Source organism: Odocoileus virginianus, chromosome 6, assembly GCF_023699985.2.
Source record: "Odocoileus virginianus isolate 20LAN1187 ecotype Illinois chromosome 6, Ovbor_1.2, whole genome shotgun sequence".
In the NCBI taxonomy this organism is placed as follows: Eukaryota; Metazoa; Chordata; class Mammalia; order Artiodactyla; family Cervidae; genus Odocoileus; species Odocoileus virginianus.
Genome location: NC_069679.1, coordinates 50,472,055 through 50,498,046, shown reverse-complemented (window position 1 = coordinate 50,498,046; position 25,992 = coordinate 50,472,055). Strand labels below are relative to the sequence as shown.

At 39.5% G+C, this 25,992-nt stretch overlaps 1 protein-coding gene across 1 annotated transcript in view; it reads left to right on the top strand.

Annotated features, from left to right (window-relative positions):
- The first annotated feature begins 1,767 nt into the window (after positions 1-1,767).
- SLC24A5 (solute carrier family 24 member 5) overlaps positions 1,768-25,992 on the top strand; it is a 37,601-nt gene continuing 13,376 nt past the window's right edge. Inside the window, exons 1-3 of the mRNA XM_020875476.2 lie at positions 1,768-1,845; positions 18,726-18,876; positions 19,806-19,985. Of these exons, the coding sequence (XP_020731135.2) occupies positions 1,768-1,845; positions 18,726-18,876; positions 19,806-19,985 (409 nt within the window). The remainder of the gene's footprint in view (positions 1,846-18,725; positions 18,877-19,805; positions 19,986-25,992) is intronic.

Here is a 25,992-nt window from a genome sequence, read left to right as displayed (position 1 = left end):
TTAAATTATCCTTGATGATGCAAGTAAACTCAGCAATGCCTCCATTACCCCCAGGACACTGGGAGCACCAGCAGAAATTCCCTATACATACTCCCTTCTGCTCTCTTGAAACCAGACAGTCAGTCTGGCTAAGAATTATATTTTGAGGCTCAAGAGCCAGACTGAAATGCTCCACTAACTCCTGGCTAATCACCTTGGCCAATTGTCTTTAACATTTCTGCCTGAGTTTCTTCATCTGTAAAAGAGAACAGTTGTGTCTGTCTTATGGGATAGTTATGTGGAGTAAGTAAGATAATGCATGTCAGGGACTTGGCAGCAAGTAAGTACTCAGTAAATATTAGCTCTTATAATTATACTGTGGTTATGGTTACAACAACCAGACTTGGTACTGTCATGTCTGGAGACTTTCCTATCCAGGGGCTTTCTTTCTCATCTTGGCCTCACTGATGATCCGATTGGGGCATAGAGAGTGCATTTCTGTTGATCACTGTTCCCCACGTTTCACAAGATCATTCTACCTTGGGTGTTTAACATGTTTTGTGTCCAGAAGTTTATAACTGAACAACCTGGAAATGTGAACTCTTTTCTATCCCTTCCTCTGCTCTGCTTTGATAACTGCTCTCAAGCACAGGTAGAATATCAAGGACCAGAGGAAGATAAGGGAGACCACAAAACCCTCCCTCATCCCCAGCCATCCCTCATCTCTGGACAATGCCTGAACTTACATCATTGGCTCAGTGAAGTCTTCAATTAAAAGGAATGACAGAAAGATATATGGAATCTAGAAAAATGGACCTAATGAACCTATTGCAGGGCAGGAATACAGATACAGACATAGAGAACAGACTTATGGACCCAGTAGGAGAAGGAGAGGGTGGGACAAATTGAGAGAGTAGCATTGAAATATATACACTACCATGTGTAAAATAGATAGCTAGTGGGAAGTTGCCATATAGCATAGGAAGATCAACCTGGTGCTCTGTGATGACCTAGAGCGCTGTGATGGCAGGTGGGGTGGGAGGGAGCCTCACCAGGGAGGGGAGATATGTATACTTAGAGCTTATTCACGTTGTTGTATGGCAGAAGGCAATACAACATTGTAAAACAATTATCCTCCAATTAAAATTTTTTAGAAAAGAGAAAGTTGAGTTAAACTCTCCTAAAAGGAAATGAAACATGATTTTACCTTCTTCCAATCCACTCCAAACTCAGGCTTTAGATATGGTAGGAAAGCATGATGTGTGATGGATTACATAGCCTGTAACTTACCTTAAGAACCAGATCCACAGGCTTTAGTTGCAATACTTCACCAAAAAATAGACATATGAGTTACTCTTTCCCTTCTGCATACACAAATCCTATACATCATTCAAGACTACAAATACTTCATCCAGGTATAAACGCTCCCTTCTCTATGTGTGCATAATGCCTTGTAACTCGATTCTGACCCTGATTAATTCCCATCTTATTTCAGGTTATTCATGTATTGTAGGTCCTGGTGACTATGCTCTAACTTTCCCCCTGAGCTCTCAGAGACCTGAGGTCAGTGCTGCTGCCTCTATTTCTCATCCGCAGCTTGTCATCCATGTTCATTTTCATCTTGTGTCATCCTTATCACTCCAGTCTGCACCGACAGCCCCATTTGATGCATGAGCAACAATGATTAGAGATCCAAACTTACAGTGACTTTATATCATCACAGCCTCTGAAACCATGACACAAACCAAGAAGTAATCAATGGCATCGTTTTTAATAGTGCAACTAAAAATGGATTACCTGCTCCTAAGCCTAGAGAAACGATTACAGCTGGAGCTGCTACAGAAGGGAGGGCTGACGTTCAATAACGTGAAATAGGAAATCTCATGCAGTTATGAAAATGGGTTATCTATTCTTAGCTCCAACCTGGAAGTGACTTTTTCACACAAAGAAGTGCAAACCTTATTACTAACCACAGCCCTTAAATATTCAGCTTCTGGCCCCCAAACTATGAATCCTTACAAAGGGAATGCAGCGATCTGGTCCATCTCTTCTGAGAGCCAAAAAATCTCAGAAATCTCTCTGAACTATAGGCAGCATGTCGTAGGGATATATATCAAAGGGAAACCAAGGCCTTTTAAAAAAGTACGTCTGATGGACTCAGAGCCAGTGACACCAGAGCCAGAAACAGCATGTTCCTCTCATCAGCTTAAATGCACCTCAAATTGCATGTCATTCAGGGCTGGGGATGCACGTCCCTCAGACTTCATTCCAGCCTCTTTCCCCATAGTGACTTCCCAGGTGTCACAGAGGTAAAGAATCCTCCTGCCAACCCCGGAGACACAGAGACAGAGATTTGATCCCTCGGTTGGGAAGATTCCCAGGTGGTGGAAATGGCAACCTGCTCCAATATTCTTGCCTGGAAACTTCCATGGACAGAGGAGCCTGCCGGGCTGTGGTCTCTGCGTCTGCAAAGAGCTGGACATGACTGAGCATGCACACAACGTGGTAAATCTCCTGTGGTACCTCAGAAGGCTTGCCCTCCCAGAGCTCTGCTGGGAGCAGGGCATGGGTCCCAACTAGTCTCCAGACTGGCCATTCTCCAGATCTTCTTAATATCTGGATTTCCCTGCTCCACCTTGTGCTTAAAGATGCTCCCTCTGCATCTGTCTTCCCCAGAACACCCAATGCCATCACTGTGAAAAGCTCAAGATTTTCAAACACGTGAGAAGAGCTTTTGTCCTCTGATAGTTTCTTCTCTCTGCCTTGCAGAAGTTTCCAAGGTAAAGAAATAAGAACAACTTGCTTCCCACCTGAAACCGGAAAGGAGAAAAAAATGAAAAACTCATACCAATTGATAGGTCAGTCCTTCATCCTGCCATAATTGAAGACTCTAATAAAGACAAGAGCAAGATGTAGATACCCCAGGGCAGATGGGAGCTTTTCAGATAAGAGCAACGAAGCAGGCAGAAAAGAAACCAGTTTGGACCAGAACTAGTCTAGTAAAAAGTTATCTCCAAGTTCCTTAGGGAGGAAGGAGAGAAGAAAAGGGCCAAACCCGCTGAGTATCTTTCCTTTACAGCTTGACGTCTATCTGTAAGAACAATGAATGGTGTTTTAGTTCATTCTCCACAATACATTAAAAATTAACATCTTCATAAAACCCAAGGTACAGAATCCTTTCTAAAAGTGTTAGAAGCAGACTCTAGATGTGAGCGATGCCCACTGGAACACCAGAGTCCAAATTAAGTGGACAAAACCAAGTATGAAGCACCCCCTAAGAGGACAGGCTCAACCCCAGATTAGTTCCATTTATATATGCAGAATATGAAAAATCAGAGTTTTTAAAAGGGGATCCCGGTGTCCGGTGAGACATTTGCACAGCATAGATGGTCTGAAAAATAGCAGATGCTTGTATCCAATTTATTAAGCCATTTAGTCACTAAGGAAATGGAAATTCTAGAAGTCAGCCAGCCATGCTTAACCTAAAGGTTTGTGCTTTCTAATATGGAGTACTGATAAACCTAGCTTATCTTTCCCATCACAGACACAACCTGCAAAATACAGAAGTTTTCCAGCCATTATATATTATCCCAAAATTTTTCATTTTCCCTAATCATTTGGCAAACAGTTGCGGAAGAAACAATCAAAATATCTTAAATAGGTGTGGTAAACAGGTAAATTAGAGAAGGAAATGGCAACCCACTCCAGTATTCTTGCCTAGAAAATCCCATGGACAGAGAAGCCTGGCAGGCTACAGTCCATGAGTGGAAAAAGAGTTAGACACGACTTGGCAACTAAACAACAACAATAACAAACAGGCAAATAATCAGTCTGCACTCACATGGGGAAATGATGTATAACTCTAATTACACAGTAATCAAGTAATGCTTGTTTATTGATAAACCAAAATCCTAGAAATTATATGGATATAGCAATAGTAGAAATTAAAAATTGCCTACTATCCTACCACCCAGTAATAACTGCTATTAACTTGGTATAAATTTTTCCAGATTTTTTTCATATGTGCACATAAGTAGACTAAATTTTGTAAAAGGAAATAAATCTAATCTTGTAAAAATATCTAACTCTTACAGAATTAGGGTCATTATACATGCTATTCTGTAACCTGTTTTTTCATTTAGGAATATACTTTCATATGAAATATTCATATTTCAAAAATTTCTACTTAATAATTTTAGTATTGACAGAATACACCACTGTACCATAATTATTTTATTAGAAAATGTAGGTTATCTCCGTTTTTTTGACATTATAAACAATCCTACAATGAATGAATATACTCTAGATGCATTTCTGGCCAGTCTCTTTGAACAAATTCTTTAAAAAGGAATTTGAGGTCAATGCTGTTCAGATTTCAAATGCTGTTTTGATGTACATTGCCGAACTGCCCTTCAGAAGAACTGTTCCAATGTATACTCCCGCCTGCATGGTGTGAGTGAGTGTCCAAAGCATTAATCTTAATTCTGCACAGTAAATACGCTGACAGACCCAGCTCCTTGGGTCTACAAGAACCCGCAGCCCTAACAACACACTGCCCATCATTTGCAAACAAGCACACCTAAGAAACAAGATGGTCATGTTGATAAGTAATATATATGTGTTCAAGCAAGACAAAAATCTTCAGGAGATTCTCATTTGGCAGTAACTCTTAAATCATGCTCTATTTTTAAATATGTAGTTTAATCAATTCACCATGTGGCTCTCGGGTTGTTATTCAGATGTTTTCTAAGATCCCTCCTGTTCCAAAATCCATGGTTCCAGTCTACAGAGGGGGAGAAAAAGGCCCCAGGCCCCTGGCTGGGACCCAAAGGCACCTCGTGTGGCATGGCTTCCTCTCCAGCCCTCCAGCCGTTGCTCCCCCAATTCCCTGCAGGAGCAGCTCCCTCCTGCCTGTGTGCCGTTTCCTGAGGAAACCAGGCTACTTCCGGATTCTGTGTTTTAGACACGGAATTCCTCTACCTTGGAATATTACCCTTCTTTTCTTTCTCCCATGGCAAATTTTTCTTGTCCTTCAAGGTCCACCCCCAGTAACACCATCTCTTTGAAGCTTTTTTGGAATCCCCCAACAGTTACTATTTGTATTTCAACATTACCCTGTTTTGCCTACTTTACACCATTTACAACCCAGAGAGCAATGATCTTCTTCATGTCTGTCTCTTCATGTACACGAGACCGTGTACTCTCTGTATTTCTTGGGTTAAGAACTGTGATGTGTAATATCATACTATCAAATTAAAATTAAACTGATCTTACTGTAATGCGCATATTACAAGTGCTTTTTTTAAAAAAAAGTGTGTGTGTGTTTTTTTTTTAATATGGACTACTTTTTAAAGTCTTTTATTGAATTTGTTACAGTATTGCTTCTGTTTTTTGTCTGGTTTTTTGGCCACAAGGCATGTGAGACCTTAACTCCCAGACCAGTGATCAAACCTGCTCCCCCTGCACTGGAAGGTGAAGCCTTAACTGCTGGACCACCAGGCACGTCCCCTAAGGGTTCTTTTTATAAGCATTTGATAGTAAACTGCAAATGAGCTCACAGGTACAGTTCTTCTAAATCTGTCTCCGACACCTCCAAAAAATTCAGCAATCTACAAAATCTGTATCAAGTAGAAGACTACTACTTTGTACATCAAGGCGCCAGGGTTTCTTCTGGGATTTATCACAGACCCAGTCTCCTCTCAATAGCATGCTCTTCCCTCCTTCTTAAGAACAAGCACCTACTACTAATTCCTATTCCTGGATTGAGAAAGAGGGGGATTAAACCCAGCCTATACACGCAACACCATGGGACCAGCCAGGGACTATCTGCCATTCACAGGGAGGGCTCCAGGGAGAGAGGGAAGATTGTAGCAATTCTAGTTGAGTAAAGTGGTCTAGTGAGTGTAATAGGGACAGAGTCTTTGTACGTTGTTCCAGAAGCTACTATAGCAGGACAGAGAAAACAAATGAAAGGAGACTAAACAGGGAAACAGAAACGTGTTTCTACTACCAACTTTATCTTGCAGGACTCAGGCAAGGGCCCAATGTGAATTTCCCTCAAGCCGTGTGAACATTCTGCGGGTGCACATTCTCCAGGTAACACTTTAGAAGTGCTAACCCTGCACACACGGTTCTCAAGACATGCCCCTTCAGCTGATTTTCACACAGCAAAACAGATACCTTGCTGTTTTTCAAATTGACTTTAAGCAAGTATGTGTTTCTCTTTTCACTATGAAACTATAGCCTCTCCAAATGGCCATGGTCAGAGCTGGGGGCCACTGAGGCTCAGGGAGCAGGAAAGCCTGATGTGGGGAGCTGGAATTCCAGAGGTGGTCAAGAAGATGCCTTGAAGAAGGAAATTGCAACTCACTCCAGTATTCTTGCCTGGGAAATCCCATGGACAGAGGAGCCTGGTGGGCTATAGTCCATGGGGTCACAGGAGTCAGAAATGAATCAGTGACTTAACAGCAATGCACATCATGTGTGGTAACTAGTAGTTCTAATAATTGTAATAATACACATTCGATCCCTAGAGTCATTTTTTAAATTCAATAGTAGAAATATGACTTGGTATAGTCCTATTTTATGTTCTTTAATGAATAACTCAGCTTCTCCCATAAAAGGATTTTAGGTAGTTTACAAAAATATGTAAAACTAGCTATACCAACATAACTTACATTGTTCTGGAATATTTTTACAATTGTTAATAAATTTTTAATGCATTTTATTTGCTTATTCGTGTATTTCCCAGCAAACACATTTAACAATCTCATTCTTCTTATGCTGAGACTAGTGATCAAACTGAAGAGAACATTCACTTATCCTCAGTCAGTACATGCAGTGGTCTGGTTTCTGCCCCACTGTGAGAGCACCCATGCTGAGCTGTGCTCATTCTCTGTCCTGCTAACTTCACACCTCCATCTGAGGAAAGCAGCTCTTATAAAATTACAGTAGGCATCAACACGTGTTCTGGAATACAGTTTCCCACAATGACATTATTTAGTGTATGTAACGTATTTAATGACTGTCCACTATGGTGTACTGCAAAGCTCATAGCTATAACATGCTTCTTTTTCTCCCTTTCATTTTCTTTATAGCATATAGATCTCTACGTTCAGTGTTCCCATGTGGTTAGTCCTGTAGAGTTTCACTCATCTTATCATTCCCATTCATTCTTATCATCCCTCAGAGGTCTCTGTTCATATTTGTCATCTTGATCTCCACTTTACTACCATATTTGCATTTTTTATGAGGCTCCCAGAGTCTTTAGACATGATTTAGGTCATCTTACATTTCTTAAATTATTTGATTAAGCAAATATAGTTTCAAAAATTCATAAAGTGCCTTAATTAAATTAATAAAGGCTCAGCTAGGAACCTTGATTTAATTGATAAATCTTCAGAAATATGTTTACTTTTTAAAAACAATTTTGTACCTGGTATTGTCTAAGATAGATGACATTTTGAATATTATATATTATAGAAATTCTCAACACTCATTCACTCAACAAATCCTCAGAAACATGTACTATTTATAAATGGACCTAATATTAATCTTCACTATTAAGGTTTATAACAGGCTTGCTTTCCCCAGGATCACCAGGAATTTGCACCAATTGAAGGGGTCAGGAGAAAATTTCACCCAGCTGAACCTCGGGGAGACACATTTTAATATTAAATATTCAAGAAAGATTCTAGAATAGAAAAAGAAACATGAGAAGAAATCACCAAGATGAGGAAATCAGGAAAAGATAATCAGATAAAGCAAAAGGTAAAATAATTCATAAGAAATGGATACCATATTTTTCTGCATAATTGCTGAAGTTGAGTCTCAGCCTCAGCCACAAATCTGGCTGTAATAGACAAAGCAAGGAGGAAAACACATTCACTTATGAGACTCACAAATTGTCAGTTCACTCAGGAGAGTCACAGGTCTTCCTAGCAATGAAATCCTAGAAAAGTTTCCCTTGTGGGTCCTAATGGAAGGAATATTGTGTAAGGGAGTGGATTACTTCCTCAGCAACCCCCTACACTAAATACCATAGGGAATTACAAGGAGTGCTTCTCACAGCATCCCCAGCAGCAGTAAATGTTATTACCCACAAGGCCGCCCACGAGAAGTGGTCCGCAAGGAGTGAAGACAGTGGTGTCCCAGGATGCAGCTCTCAATTCAGGAATAACTTTCAGAATTTTTAAAAGAATAGACTTATTTGTTCATTCTGTAAATGTTTATTGAGTATTTTATGGGTCAGGTACCATTCTGGGCATTAGAGAGGAAGCAGTGACAAATGTGATCCTGTCCTAAATAACACATTGTTGGAAAGATAGACCAACAACTACAAAACGCCGAGATGTGTGCAAGATGAGAGAACAACCAAACTGGACTTCCAGTTCCTTGAACTTCTTATCTCCAGTTGCTTTTCTAGTCTTATTATCACACACTAACTGGTTATTACTGCAATCAGCACCATCTCCAAATCTGCAAATCTCCAAATATAAGATGAATTTAACATGATTTTTTAAATGTTCTTTGTGATTAAAAATAGAAATCCATCAGCTATGAATTTACATATCCTCCTCCCCACTTAATCTCCCCACCAATCTCAAACTCACACCCCCCATCCCCAACTCCAGTTCATGCTTATGATTTTTTCACCTCACCAGTATCCCCAAACCATCAGCCATATTCTCATTACCCTCCAATCAGTCCCTCTTTTAATTTTCTTTCTAATTCATTTAGACTACATAATCTATAATTTATAATCACTTCTTTGAAAATTTCCTCTCCTCCTTTATACCTCTCTTGTCTATCAACACTTGCTTGGGATAAAACACACCTAGTGGAGTCCAGTTTCCCCATACCTGCATTTTAAAAATAGAATATTACTGGAGGATAAATGCATACACACAGAATAGAGGTAACCAGTTCCGCTTTAAATTCATGATCAAAAACCTGAACAAAACACTCAACACTCCTCTTATGTTTCCCTAGTAAATTAGCTTTTCCAATATCAAGATGATTATTTCATATCTTCTACAGTTTCTCTTCTCAAACCTTCCTCAAATATGAATTAAACATGATTTTTAAAATGTTCTTTATGATTAAAAAATAGAAACCATCAGAAAAGAATTTATATATCCTCCTCCCCACCTAATCTGTGACTCTATATCCATCTTCTATATCCATCTTCTCAATTCCTTTTGTTTCAGGGGAAAAAGCAGAGCTTCTCCAGCAAAAGTCCACCTACCCTCTGGAGCTCTGAAACCCTGACCCCCAGAACTTTCTCATGGATTCCCTTCTCTCTTCTGCATTTGCAATTCATGGTTGTTTTTGGATCATCCAAATCAATGCGAAAACATGCTATAGAATATCACTGACATTCAAACACAACCCCAAATCCCTCACCCAGGATTCTCCTCCAGTTGCTCAATTTCTTTCACATACATAAAACAATCAAAAACCCTCTACTTCTGTCCCCCTCATCATTTATCCCAACTTAAATTCTACCCACTGGACTCCACTGAAACTTCCCTCTTGAAAATCACCCATGATCTCTGTGCTGCCAAATATTATGGACTGTCGTGTATTTCACCTTAACCTCTAACCAGTCCTCAGTGAAAACTTCCCATCTTCTACTCTGGCAATATCACATTCCTTTGGTTTTCCTCCTGCCTCAGTGACCTTCTTTCTGAAATTCACCGACTGGCTCCTTCTCCTCTACCTGGCTGCACCTCTGAGCTGTGTGCATGCGTGCTAAGTCACTTCAGTTGTGTCCAGCTCTTTTCGACACTATGGGCTGTAATCAGCCTGGCTCCTCTGTCCACGGGATTCTCCAGGCAGGAATACTGGAGTGAGTTTCCATTTCTTTCTCCAGAGGATCTTCCCTACCCAGGGATCGAACCCACATCTCTTATGTCTCCTGCATTGGCAGGTGGGTTCTTTATCACCAGCGCCACTTAGGAAGCATGTACTATCTTCTGCTGCCTACTTGACACACAGGTGTTGGAAGGACAGCGGGAGTGGGGGATTGAAATGACATCCTATAGAAATCTGGCTCCTATAGAAATCTGGGCAACAGACAATGGTAGCAATGGATATGGAGAGGAGTGTGGACCCAAGAGATGTTGAGGAGAAAGAGTTATTTGGACTCAGTGATTGATAGAGATGGTAGATAATGGGAGAAGTAGGAATCACGGATGACAACCAGGCCATACCTTTCACTGAGATTCAGTTGGAAGGAAAATGGGCTGCATACAGTGCATCCTTTAGAAATTTTCCAGAAATCTGCCCAGGAATCAGTGGTATTCATTCATTGCTTCAAGAAAACGATAGACACAGTAAAGAACAAAGGAGTTATTCCTTAACTGTGAGCTTCAAATCCAATCTGTTTTTCCATCTATAGGCAACAATTTTGAAAGCCAAGATTTGTTTAAGGAAAAGAGCAGTTTCTCAGATTTAAAACTCATTGTTCAAATAACAAGGGTAAAGTTTGGAGTTCTGAGCATAAACCAAGCTACAAAGTAGGCTAGGGCCTGTCACAGATAGGGTTCTTTGAGGTTGTCATTTAGATGGAGTTGGGGTGTAAGATGTTTACTGGGGCTCTGCACCTGTGAGAGGGAAGGGAGGAAGCAGGATTTGAAAGAAGTTGAACTTCAAGGCAGGTCTAATGAAGCCCTGGTCCAATCAGTGGGGAGCTCTGAAACCACACTGTCCATCAGAGTTGTCTTCATGGCACTGAAATGATTGGGCTTCTACATCTCTGCCTTACTTAGACGTGGGCTGCCCTGAGGATGGTGTGGTTTTAGGTAAGGAAACTCTGCATCTCAGGTAGTCTGTGACAGGGCTAAACTGGAGGCCATCTGCTGACAGCAACTCTCATGCTGGGATAGCAAGTCCTTCTTCAAGAGGTATCTGCGAGGTACATATCCATGTCTCCTTCAGGGAACTTTCAGTTTGGGGAAGAAGAGGAAAAAGAGAGAGTGAAAGCAAGTAGTGAAATATGTGTGCCCTTAGGTTCTAGAAAAAAGTAGTATAACTCTAGTTCTTTGGGAATACCCAGCCAAAGACACAGCAGACTAAGAAGCCTCACAGTCTGGAAAGCAAGGAACCTTTTCACAGAGATTTGTACCAACCACGCCTACAGACTGATTTACAAAATGTGGCCATGGTCATAGTACCAACAACAGCCGTGGCCTGCATGGGCATGGAGTACAAGCTACTTGTAGTACTATGGTCAGCCCTTCTGGTCAACTCTCCTGCTTCTCCTCTGGCTCCATACTCCCAACAACAATAGCTGCAGAGCCATGACCACCTCCAGATCTACTCGCTAAGAAAGGACTTCAAACACATGACATGATGTGTATAACCTATCCCAGTATGGAAATTATAAAGCGCTTACTGGCTTCCCTTCTTCAAAACCAGAGTCTTATACACTCAGTCCTCATGAGCACCAGGGCTCTTGAGTTCCTAGCCTAGGGAAGAAACTCTAAGCCCAGCAAAATTTGAAGAATCCCTGATGCCTTAGTCCCCTTTATTAAGAGTGAAGGAGGCATCAATCTCTTCATGTGGGGATGGCAGCCTTCACGGAGCAGACTAAAGAAAAATGATGATGCTAACTCAGACCCTGAGGGGGTTTATTATATTAAAGTGAAGAAAATAAATCTCCCCACTCCAGCACGTATGAGTCAGGGCCCCCCACCCTCCACTTTTCACACTTGCCACCCCCATCAGAACACCCCAGTGAAACAGAGCTGGAGGAGAAAGTGAAAAAACCAGGCTGGATCAAGCCTTTTTACAGACCACTTATTAAACCACCAAGTTCTGAAACATTTGGGGAAGTCTTTTATATTTAAACCTGGCGAAGGAAGGCAGAATAAGGCTAGCACAAATGAAGTAGATGTAACAAGTACCAAAATACAGGCTAACAAGCAAACATTTTTTTTGTAAATATAGCTAATGAAAATCCTTTATCTATTCACTTTCCCCCAGCTCATGGCCTGCCCAATGCATTCAATTTCATTTAGAGCTAAACACTCTGCCAAGTTCTAGTGACATAAAATGTGCTCTCATAGAGTTATATTCCAGAGGAAAAGAGGATGAATATTCATGCTCTAGGTTTGTAATCTCACAGCCTATAAAGCATGTGGTATTATCCCCATTTATTGAGTTTCAGAAAGAATGAAGGAGGCAGCTGTAACCCAGGTTTAGCTAATTCTAAAATTATATTCACTCTAAAGTGTTTTTTTTAAATAATATTTGATCTGTAAAACATGATCAGAGTATTCAGAGAATTGGAATATACCCTCTGGGGGGCAGAAAATACAAACTTTAAGAAGACTGTGAAGCCCTTCTAGGAATTGAAAATGTTTTAAACACTTTTCACTGAGTAGGACCCACACAGCAGTGAATGAGACCAGTCTGAACTGAGTTAGAAATTGGAAATGCTCAGTCATGCTGTCAGCCAATGCATGATCCCGACTTTTGCTGATAAACTCACTAAGGATGAGGGTGTGAGAAAGTTGGCAGGTACCAAGGGAATATGTGAACCACACCGAGCAGATTGTTGCTCACACACAACCATGTCTATGGTCCCAGCTAGCAACTTCTTTGTTGATTAGAGACAACAAATGAAGGAGCTTGGTAGACTGAGATGAAAGCTCCTTGTCATGAGGATTCCTAGGCTACCTCCTAGGAAAGCAGCCTGAGGGAGAGCCAGTCATGGGGCAGCAGCAGCTGAGACTCAGAGGGCTCTCTATGATGATGCATTTGCAGTCAATGCTTGCTGCATCTCCACCCTTGCAGATTGTTCTTAACATGGTGACCATCACTCACTTATCTTATTAAGAGGCCCCATTCTGGCTTGACTCTGTGTTTAAATAGCAAAAAGCAATGGCAAATCATGTGCCCTCTTTTTGTATATTAGTTGTATGGGTATATTATATATTTTAATAGAAAGTTAAAAAATTAAAAAGTGATAATGACAAGCTGAAGTCAGTGCATGGGACCAGCCTTAGCCATCTGTTTCCTTTCCCTTCCTCTTTCTTCACAGTAGTTGGGATGCCTACAAAAGTCTCCACTTCAGGGTTGGGGTGCAGATAATTAAAGACAGGAGCTGACCAACATTACTAGCTCTCTTTCTCATGAAGAAAATCCAAAATCTCTTTTCAAATGACCGATTTCACAGGGTTCCTCATTGTAGATTTCCCGTATTTCCTCCAACAGGAAGTTGGGAAGCCCAACATGGTGTTTGAAGCATCAGCAGGTGGAGCTGAGAGCTGATTGACAGATGCTTGGGGAACTGGATGGTACAAAGGGTCAACTTACAAAAGATACTGTGTATTCTTATCCTGTGGATGTTGTGAAGGAAGAGTCATTGTGGAGTTACCTATTTTATTTCATTCACTCATCCATTCAGCAATATTTAATAAATGTCCACCACATGCCCAATGCTGTGTTGAACACTGGAAATGCTGGAGGAAACTAGATAGGCATGGTTTTGCCCTCATGGAACTTACACTCTGAAGAGTTGGCTCAACCTCGCAGGTGAGGACGTTCCTGGACTTTTATGTTAAATAGACCTTTGCCAGCATTCTGGCTCTGACACTTAGTTGCGAACTATATAACCTTAGATCTTAGGCGATTGACTCAATCTACCATCTATAAAGCAAGGGTAGAAATATCCATCTCAGTAGTTCTCAACACCCCTAGAATCACCTGGGAGATTTTAACAAAATATCCATGCCTAAGCCACCCCTTAGATTTTGATTCAGTTGGTCTGGGTAAGTGTCAAGTCATCAGCAATTTTAAAAGCCACAGATGCTTCTACTGAGCAACAAGTGAAAACTACTCCTCTATCCTTTAGGGTTAGAGGGAGAATTACGCTGAATAATACACATGAATATACTTCATGCTTAGTAAACATAACTTTACTATCAGTTTTGATTCCAAATATAGCAGGTGCTAACTCAGCAGAGGTCCAGGTATCTGTGAGAAGACTGTGAAACTGAAGCTGATCAGTGAGCAAGGAAGAGCTGAAAGTAATTCTGACAGTTTTATTCCTCAGAAGAAAAAAATGACTACTGGTCATTGACTCAATGACCACCTCTGCCCTGGTTTCACCAGGGTAGCTTACTTGATTATTTCAATAGACTGCTTGTTCTGGGCTTCTTTATTTTTTAATTTATTTTAATTTATACTGTGAGTACAGGACACAGTTCAAACTTTAATAATGCTATCAACATGAAAGAACTCAGGGAATATAGTTCCCAAGAGCCCTTCCAAAGAATCTACTAGAATATAAGATTTGAGCATCAAAGTATCTAGAGAAATATCAACCTAAGAATGGTGGCAAGTGTTGAAAATGTAATTATTTATTTGTAGTACCAAGATTAGATGAGGGTTAAAGGGAGAAAGAATATATTTAATAACGGTATGCTCAAGCAATGAATATAGACTATAGATTGTAGCATAGAAAGAGAATGGAAAGGACATATACAGCATTTTAAAACTCTTCTCAGTAATTATCTATGCGGTGGTGATATCAATATCACTATTTTGAGATTCATAAATAGGATCAGCAAATGAGTAATTATGAAGCACTAGATTTTTTACTGCCCCCCTAAGTACATGAGAACCTTGAATGAGAACTATCAGTATGAACTCACGAGGCAATCTATTAAGAGGCGTGTGTGCCTATGTGTGTGTGAGAGAGAGAGAGAGAGACAGAGAGAGGATGAACATTCCTAGCAACCCAGATTCTTAGATCATGGTCTTGATGTACTTAACATTTTAAAAAACAGAGACATATTTGGGACAATGGCTGGTTTGAGGTAAAAGACAAGCCTAGCACATTTTTTTTTTTTAACATTAGGTAGTAAGAAAGCTATCAGAAACTATTAAGGCTCTCAGAAGCCATATTGAAGAGGCTCCTTCTGCCTAAAGATGAGACAATTTGAACTTCAGAAATGATAATAACTATAATTGGAACCCATCAAAATATTTAAGTACATTAATTCATAATAATTATTTAAATGGAATTGGTTATTTGGGAGGAAAACAGAGAGCCAGTCATCCTGAGAAGTGATAAATAAAGAAGAGTCAAGCATTTATATTGTCTTGTCTATATACCCCTGGGAACCTACCAAGCGGATGATAGAAATTATCTCATTGTAAAACAATCCAAGTAATAAATGAAGAAGAAATTATAGAAATAGAATGTCTTTCTTTTGCAAGTGAATGGATTGCAAAAGAATGAATGGATTTAGGTAATGAGTATGAAGGGCTGTAATTAATAACATTACCACAAGAGAGAAGCAGACACTGTGTGCTTTATAAGGAAAGACCTCACCACCACCTTAGTGATGCCAAAGCGTAGCCCAGTAGCAGAGCAGATTCTGAGCAAGCAGAGTTAGTCTTGCCGAAGGGGCAGAGCTGAGTCTAATCAAGTTCTGCATCCAGCTGTCAATCAACAAAAATGGACGCATCTATTGAGCTATGCCATAGGACACAATCGATAAAATCAGGAATGTGGGAAACTCTACAGATCAAATGCCCCAGGGGTTTTCTAACAGATAACCCACAGGGAGAAGAAAAAAGGAGAGGAAACCTATAAACTAAAGGAAATTTAAAAGACTTCTTTCAAGGCTAAGCTGGAGTATCCTAAGAATACACCCAACTAGGGATGGGTGATAAACTATTAAAAATACACCCACAAGGAGGTGACTACTATATAAGTCAGGAGCCTGGTTACTCTCAGGGAAAAGGAAAAGTTGAGACTGAAGCACATGAAAGGATTGCTGAGGTGTCTGGAAAACTTCTATTTCTTGACCTGGAGAGTTTATGAGGGAGTCCATCTTATAAAAATAAAATAACAACAATAATAATATAATAAACTATACATTTATTTTATGTGGCTTTTTATATGTTTTCTTTTACAATAGAAAGCTTTTAAACATTCTTTTGCAAAATGAAGAATAAATGTATGCAGTAAATCCAATTAGCCTCCTAAATTCTCTTTTCTTGGTAAAACTATGCTTTATCAGATAGTTTGTTCAGAACAAGTTTATGTGTATTCTGGGAATGTGTTTTCAAGAATTATTACAATCTAATCAATCAACAAATGTCTATTAAGTACCTACTCCGTACAAGATTCCACTGAAATTGTTTCACTGTCATTGGCTTATATCTTCAGGTATTTGCTCTGCTTCCTGGATTAACAATATACATTGTATAAGTATTCACTCTGGGTTTGAGTTTTCCTGTTTTGTCTGTTTGTAATATTTAGTTTTATTAATTAGTTAAACTACTGCATTTCGGAGAGGAGAGGTTCATGAGACATTTCCATCACACGAAGTTCAGTGGTCCCTTCCCAGGGGGTTAGCCCTGCTGGCCCTGAGACCACAGGCCAGGGGTCCAGGGTGCTGCCTCCTGCAGGTGTCAGCAGTCAGACCTCTGCCTGCTGGGAATCTGCTCTGTTCCTGGGCTACACTTTGGTGACTCATTATCCCAGCCTCACCACCACACCACACGTCTTGGTAGTCAGTTCCTGGAAATGATGGTTTCCGAGAGGTTTATAATGGGTAACAATTCCCAGCAAAACAAAGGGGGTGTTTGAGAACTTTCACCAAATCAAGATCACAAACATCAGAAGCAACTTACTCCTTTCCACCAGAAAACCCCAGTTTCTAAACTTAAAGCTAAGTGAGTACTACAGTTTTTATGCTTTTTCTGCAAAGCAAAGGAACCACAAGAGTTGCAAAACTAAAAAATTCCCTTATGGCCATGAAGCTTCTATCTTTATCAAAAGTATTAAAATAGCAATAATAATACACCTGATGCAAAGAACTGATTCATTGGAAAAGACCCTGATGCTGGGAAACAATGAAGGCAGGGGGAGAAGGGGATGACAGAGGACGAGATGGTTGGATGGCATCACCGACTCAATGAACATGAGTTTGAGCAAGCTCCAGGAGTTGGTGAAGGACAGGGAAGCCTGGCGTGCTACAGTCCATAGGGTCCCAAAGAGTCTGACACGACTGAGTGACTGAACTAAACTGAACATGATAGCTAATAGATAGCTAGGTAACATTGACCATGGGGGAGAGGCTGTTCTAAGCAGATTCAGTTCAGTTCAGTTCAGTCGCTCAGTCGTGTCCGACTCTTTGCAACCCCATGAATCACAGCACTGCCAGGCCTCCCTGTCCATCACCAACTCTCAGAGTTTACTCAAACTCATGTCCATCGAGTCAGTGATGCCATCCAACCATCTCATCCTCTGTCATCCCCTTCTACTCCTGCCCCCAACCCCTCCCAGCATCAGGGTCTTTTCCAGTGAGTCAACTCTTTGCATGATGTGGCCAAAGTATTGGAGTTTCAGCTTCAGCATCAGTCCTTCCAATGAACACCCAGGACTGATCTCCTTTAGGATGGACTGGTTGGATCTCCTTGCAGTCTCAGGGACTCTCAAGAGTCTTCTCCAACACCACAGTTCAAAAGCATCAATTTTTCAATGCATTCATTTATGTAATCCTCACACAACCCAAATAGAGGGTACTATAACCTTCCTGTTTTACAGAGAATGGAACAGAGGAGCAGAGAGGTTAAATAGCGTGCCCAAGGTCACATAGCTAGTAAGTAGCAATGCTAGGATTAAAACCAAGAGGTCTGGCTCCAGAGCCTGTGCTGTTTGCTACATGTTACCACACTGCCAGAAGTTCTTAACATTCCAGCAAGCCCAGTAAATGCTGTGTAGGAAGGACAGTAGTTTACATTTGAACCCGCACTGGCTTGTCCAGTTTGCATTTTCAAACCTCTGGCACGCAGCACAGCTAATCAGTGATCAAATATGATTCATCCACTACGGCTCTTACTAGTTCTTGAAGCTGCCCGCTTCTCTGCTCCCCCACTGTTTTTGCTCCGGTTCAGGTCACCATCATTTCTCCAGTAGATTATTGTAGGAGCCTCCTTCATGACTTCCCTGTGTGGAGCCCGAACTGGAGAGAGAATGAGAGGCCCCCAAACAACAATATAAAAGGGTATGAACTTAAACAAAGAACACAGACACCAGCTCCAACAACTTCTAGAGGGGCTGGAGAGAGAGATGGAAGCACTTGTAAACTTAGGTCCTTGGAAATCTGGAGAAAGCCCAAAGCAGGAGTGGAGACGTGGACGTGAACAGGCTTGTGGACACAGAGCAGGAAGGAGAGGGTAGGACAAATTGAGAAAGTAGCATTGCCATATATACACTATCATATTCAAAATAGATAGCTAGTGGGAAGCTACTATATAACACAGGGAGCCCAGCCTGGAGCTCTCTGATGACCTAGAGGGGTGGGATGGAAGTGGGGAGGGAGGCTCAACAGGGAAGGGATATATATATATATATATAAAATTATGACTAACTTGCCTTGGTGTATGGCAGAAACCAGAACAATACTGTAAAGCAACTATCCTCAATTTTTTTTAAAAAAAGTAGCAAAGCCACTATGAAGACAAAGAATAAAATCAGTCCGTAAAGAACGAGCTGCCTGGATCTGCCCTCAGGAACCATGGGCCAGGGGACTGTCCCCCTCCTCTCCACCTCTGCCAGCCTCTCGGAGGCTTACGGCTGCTGATCAGAGTAGCTTGACTGACTCCAGTCACCCTCCCTCACGCACTGGCCTTGCTGTGATGTGCCCTGGGCAGGGCATGGGGCAGGAAGGAGACTCCTCACATGATCCAGCTTAATCCTCCTTTTCTCCCTTCCCAAGGCTGCACGCTGCAGAAAGATCGCTACTGGAATGCAGATCAAAGGGGGCCCACGGTGGGCAAGACGGGCCCTGCTCCTCGGCCTCCTCTGGGCTACTGCACACTTGCCTCCCCCAGGGGTCTCCCTGGCTCGGCGTCTCCCAAGGGCTACAGGTAGGTGGACACTGGGGTCAGCCACCCCTGCTGCTGCCGCCACACACAAATAAACACAGAGAGGGGAATTCTTACTTGACTCACTTTTGCTTATGCTTGCGGCTGTATTTGCTCTGAGTTTTAGCATTTGGTGGGGCTTCTCAGGTGGTGCAGTGGTAAAGAATCCAGAGACACAAATTTGATTTGATCCCTGGGTAGGAAAGATCCACTGGAGTAGGAAATGTCAACCCGCTCCAATATTCTTGCCTGAAAAATTCCTTGGACAGAAGAGCCTGGCGGGCTATAGTCCATGCAGTCACAGAGTCAGACACGACTGAGCATTTAGATTATTTTAGCATTTGGTAGGATATCAAACACTTTCGGTTCTTCAGGTAGGTTCTTGAAAGTGGCTCTGAAATAACCCACAGACATCATGAAACAGAAGAGTCTTCAGATTTTATTGCTGGAAACTTCATCACGGAAAAAGGAATCTTTCATCCTAGAAATTCTCTCTGCAACAATGAATGATTCTCTGTAGGCCTTGAGATTTGTGGACAACTTGGGCTCTGAAATGGGAAAATGAGATCGCACGGATATTAGAAATTTTTATCTTCAGATATATAGTTTCTAATTGAGGAGGAAAAGGGGTACAGAATTGCCTTTTAGAGTTGAAGCAGACAAGGAGAACCGATTTCATTATTTCTTCTTTTAAATTTATCCACTATCTTTATTTTATTTTATTAAAACACTTCTTTTGGGTCCCAAAGACTAATAGTTTTAAGGATCTATAATTATATCATAGTCAAAAGAGATTTATACATTTTCACCAGAGTTCTTAAAATGCCACCCAGAAACCCCACACTTAGTGTTTTCTTAAGGAATTTCTCTTTGTGGGCTTGGAATGCGTGACTGCAATATCCTTCAGATTTTCACCTCCTTTTCCTTACCAGGAAATAGCACCCAATGTGTTATATCCCCATCATCGGAGTTTCCTGAGGGGTTTTTCACGAAACAGGAACGTGCAGATGGAGGTATCATAATCTACTTCCTAATTATCCTTTACATGTTCATGGCTGTGTCGATTGTCTGCGATGAGTACTTCCTACCGTCCTTGGAAATCATCAGTGAATGTAAGTAGCTGGAAATCTCTGTTATAACTTCCCAGAATAGTGATGTCACACAGATATATATCTGTGTTTGGAGAAACTCAGTAACAATCCTGTCCATCTTACCTGGCTGCAGAACACTAACGTCTGTGTTGTGGCGACCTGTACCGTGAGGAACTGGCCTGACTGTGGTTTTTCTTGGTAGCTCATGTGCAGCAGGGCATCTTTAATGGGTATAAAGCAACTATCATACCAACCACATCTAAAAACTGCCAGTTTGTCTGCTGTATTATCTAGCTGTTAGTAAACTGTTTCAAGTTTTATACACATGCATTTTGTGTATACTCCTAATACACTGGGCTCCTAATGTTTGCCATCAAATACTTCCTTTTTTTTTTAAATTTTTTACTCTGAAATCTCTGTAACTTTTTAGAAATGGAAGATGATAAACAAATGCCTTTAAGGACCACCCTCATACCTCTTCCTTTCCCAGTCTCCTATAAGGAGGGAAAGGAAACTAATTCATGTTAATGAACCAACAAATGTATAAATAAGTCCTGCATCTTATGTAAAGTGACCTCAGGGATTAGGTAATTAAAAATTAAGCTCAGTTATTGGTTTCTGGGAAATAAGATCTGCCAAGCCCTTTAGTTCTATCTCTATAATCATGTGTATCACCCAGCATTCTGAGCATAGACCTTACATGGGTGCACTGGTACCTAAAATCAGGATACCAGTGATGTATTATGGTAACTAAGCAAAAGTGCCAGCATTTCCAGGCTCTATCTCCTGTAATTAGTTTAATTGGTTGAGCATGCTCACTTCAGAGAAGGTCCAAGTCCAGGATTAGATTTCCCACTGCATACTCCCAGGATTGCACAAAAATAGCATGGCCCCTCCCCACCACCTCACACACACACTGCTAGCGTCTCTTCACAGAGGGAAAGAGCATGAATGTAAACTCTCCTTTTTCCCCTTTTCCCATGGCCCCACCCCCTACCCCTGCTGAAATGCAAGTCATTTTCTCTCTTTTCTCTCTTGTTAGTGCAGTATAGCAATATCCTTAGGATTTAAAACAGGATATGGCAACAGTGGAGTCACTCAACACTTATTTCTCTAATTCAAAATATTTATAGAACAGGTCAGTGTAAGTTTATTATAATTATTATATAATTTATACATAGTTTTACTTTGATATTATATTTGACATGGACATTTCTTTAGTAGAAATTAACATAATATTTTACTTAGACTGATGAAATGCAAGAAAAATAGAAGAAAAAGCATAAACTTTCCTACATTACTATCACTCAGAGATCCCCACAGTCGTCATTTGGTATATTTCCTTTTAGTCTTTTAGATCTTGCTACACATAAAATCTAAGACTGTTTCTTTTTCCTAAGATACTATTTTATTGTGTACATTTCCCCATATTATTAAATAGCCTTCAAAAACACAGTTTTTAATGGTAGCACAATACTTCCTACTTCTGTAAATGATTTCAGCACCTAACACTGGTTTTTATACAGAATGAGCACTCGGTAGAAATTCATCACAATTCTTTAAATTATTAGTTTTATTAGACATTTGATTTTTAAATTTTTTGTCCTACATAATGATCATACTTGTATCAAATCTTTGCAAACTTCTCTGACCATTTCCTGACAAAGACGCAGAGCCATGCATATTTTAAGCTTTATTTTATACATTGCCAAAAACATTTTACAAAAAGTGTGCCAACAGAAACCTCCACAATATATGGTAGCTTCCATTCCAGAAAACCACGAATAATATAATTTTAAATGTCTTTGTTAATTGCTTTAAAATAGTTTATTTTATAAAATTTGCATTATCTTATTATTTGTGACATTAAACATTTTATATAGGTACTGAAATTTGTGCTTTTGTTCTTGTGTTTTTTTTTGCCCATGTTCTAATTAGAGGAGTATTTGTCTTTTACTTATTGATTTCCAAGATTTTTTTCTAATATAAATTTCTAACATAATTTTCATATCATATGCTTTTTTATGGTTTGGTTTTGTATTTTGTGTGTTTATTGCATTGAAGTGTACATAGGTAAATTTATAAATATTTTCCTTTATTATTCTTCTTTTGGTTTTATACCTAGAAATCCTTTTATCCCTAGGTCGGAAAAAATTTCATCTTCTCTTCTACTGATAGTTTTCTCTTTTCTTAACATTTATTTATTTATGTTGAATATTTTTATTTTTTCCACTAAGAATTTGTTTTCTTATAGGATACACTGCTATTTTTACCAAAAGTTGATCCATTTTCTATACCTTCAATTCCATATTCTAATGATCTATTCATGTTTGTACCAATACCACACTTTTCATTAGAAAAACTAAATCATATTAATTATATAAAACTAAGAAATTCAAAATTCAAGGTACTATCTCTCTACTTAGAATCTTTCTTTTTCTGGAAAATAATAAATCCCCCCTCCCCCTTTTTTTTGCTTTCTTGACTGAAAGAATAAATTCATCAAGAATTGTTTTTTAATAAAAACCTGTCTTGGGAGTAGTAAATAAATAAATAACTTTTCTAGCCCTGCAGAAGAAACTAATGCATTAAAATTTAGATTGATACTTCAAAATAATCTTCTTTAAGTAACTTCATGAAACATCTATAATAATGACTTCCACCATGCCACTTGTGGAATTACCTTGGAACATCATTAGCAAACATGCATTTCTCAAGTGAATTGCCTTTTGCTCTGAAATATAACACAGTAGCTATTATGGATGCGTGATTGATGGATGCCTATGCCACTGACAAATCTTCAGCTGCTAAGAATTGATCCCTGTCTTGAGTATTGAAAATACTGGCAACAAAATGAGATAGAAATAGTGCTAGCTTGATTCATTTTTAAATGCCTATAAATTAATTCTCTCATTTCTCTTTTCAAGGTCTTAGCATGGTCTTGTCCAAATTAGGACATCAGCAATAAAAAACAGCTTCTCTGGAATTTGTTTACATCCATAGAAACTAGCCTCAGAAAGTCTGTAAATGCTTTACAATTCCCCATAGTTCTTTGATGAGCATGAGTTGTAACAGTCCCACCCAACTAATAAGTATTAATATTATCCTCAAAATAATTTACTGAGCATTATACATGTACTAGAATGTTATTAACTACTTACATATTTATTGTAGTTGTTTTTCATAAACATTTATAGAAGACCAAGCATTGTTCTAAATTAAATATATAAGGTTTTAGTTCTTCAAAAAACACTATAAGTAGGGACTATTAGATTGGTTTTACTAACGAAAAAACTGGGGCTGAAAGAGTATATAATTTCTCAAGACTACACAGGGCTTCCCAGATGGCACAGTGGTAAAGAATCTGCCTGCCAATGCAAGAAACACAAGAGATGCAGGTTTAATCCCTGAGTCAGGAAGATCCCTTGGAGGAGGAAATGGCAACCCATTCCAGTATTCCTGCCTGGAAAATTCTACAGATAGAGGAGCCTGGTGGGTTGTAGTTCATGGGGTCACAGAGAGTTGGACATGACTGCGCGCACACACACACACACACACACACACACACACACAGCCAGTACACAGGAGAGCCCTGGTCTCTTTAATGTCAAAACCCAGGAATGTTTTCAATTGCTATATAATTTTACACATCCTTATTTGAGATTAGCTGTCATAATATGGTTGTTTCAGAAGAACTGTTCTATTTAAATAATTTTAAATGTATTTTCCACCCAAGGGCACCGAAAATTTTGATTAAAAAATATATCAAATAGTCATTGTAACTACAGAGGATGTATACTACAAAATAATGAGAATTTACTGAGTCACTTTAAAACATCAGTTAAGAATTTCAGCAACCTACTGGGGGTTGTAAATTAATGTTATGAATGGTTACCCACAACAATTAATATGAGAACTAAGTATTTTGTTTACAATGTGCATGAAATTATAGCATCGTACTGTGGAACCAAATCATCACGTTTGATTCAATGACATTCTGTGGAATACACGTCTGAGTCCCAATCTAGGATGCAATGGTTGAATTTGCCGGCCCCTGGCCCACCCCAGCCCCATCGTCCCATGATCCACTCTTGCAATCACTGACAACGGTTCATTTGGTTATTAGCACAAGGGGCTTCAGCACGGTGAAGTCTAGAAGTGGCTGGGACTGCAGTCTCCTTGCTGATACTCTGGTCAGGCCCAGCTTAGACACATGAGTGCTTTCTCTGTCTGTAGCTATACACATTGGTTCTATATACATTGGTCTGTCAATTACTCTAGAACCACTACCACTTGAGGCTCCCAGTAAGGATCTTTCTCTTTCTTGCTCTGCTCATGATCATTAAAGTTATACAACCTCTCCTTCACACCTCAACACTAGGAAAGCAAGCACACACAAACCCTGAGACATTTTGTTGTCATCTTAACCAAGTAGATCCAATATGAGAAAATGCTGTTGCTATACCACCTTCCTTTAATCCTATCTTCTCTTTTACCCATTTAAGTTCTAAAGGAAAAGCGGTTAAAGATGAATCTTTGAACACATTTGTATATAATGGAAACTATATTAATTTATAGCCCATAGTAGGACGATTACCTTTCATCTTTATAAGCAGTTCATTTTTACAAACACAAAAGTTCAGCAGAAAGCCAAAACAAATCCTTTACATATCATTTTAATATGTAATGGGGATCTCCTAGAGTTATTTAATCCCTGTTTAGAGTACCTTTCTTTAACTTTTCTTAGGCTAACTACAGAAAAAAAACTGAGAACCCCTAGTGATTGCTCGGTCACTTGATACTGCCTAAAGTCCACAATGAGCTAGTTATGAAACTTTTCATCTTAAATGGTACACTAATATGCTATTCAGTTGATACTCTAATCCCTCCACCATGTTGATCCTTTGAAATGTAACATTTCTTAAGTGAAAATGATCTTAATAAGGTTTTGGGAAACATACTTAAATAAAATATTTACTTTTTATTAAAAATTCTTTTTATTCATTCTGCTTTGAACTAATATTTGTCCATGTTCTATTTTATGTTTCAGAAACAGACAATAAGAAAGAAATACAAGTTTTAATTCCAGGTAGAATTGATTCTAAATTGATAAAATTGAAAGGGAGTCAAATAATTCTGTGAGTATGGCATTTGGATAGCCGACAGTGTCAGGGGATTGTTTGATTCTTAATCCTTATGAAATTTACAGAGGCAAAGCCTTCCCCAAGAACAAAGAATCTGAGAAGAGTGCTTCCTCCCAGCCACACAGGCACTCATTCTCCTCTTAAGAGCATTTTCATCCTCTTTGGTTTTCTTTTTCCTCTGATCTAAACTAATATGAATTTAAAATATAAATATTGTGGTTACCTTGGATTGCATCTAAATCTACCTTAGGTATACAGAGATAAGTAATGTCAAGTGGTCTGGATATTACCAAAATGCTATTGCAGAGACAGGCAATAATAATAATAGTAAAGCTATGTATTAAATCTCTTCACTTACCTACATGGATAACAGAAAGAGCAGTTTTTTCAACTCAAAAATATCTAAGTGCCCATCCCATCTCTGCAACTACTACCTATGTGACCTTGAATAACTTATGGAGACAAAACTCAGGTAATTGTGAGGTTTGGAGACAAAAAGTCTTGCATATGGCTTTATATGATTGACTTACAGCAAGTGGAAACTAATTAATGTTATAGCTGTTAGATTAGGGTATGGGGGAGTCCTTTTTCAGTGGAATCGGGCTTTTCAAAGCATTATACAGGGCTTCAGAATTTGTTCCGTTATGGCTCAGACAAGATATGAGATGGTAACTATAAAGTACTCAAAATGTTTTTATTTACTATTAGAAGCATCACAGAGCATATAGATGGAATTGTGCATGGAGAGGCTAGGCATTTATTCCAGTGATGCTGACTTTACTCAAAATATTCCTAGAAATAATATTTGAAATTAATGTCAGAACCAATTTTGCTAATCATAAAAAACACTGGTTTGCTGTCACACTTAACTTTGAACCCTCAGT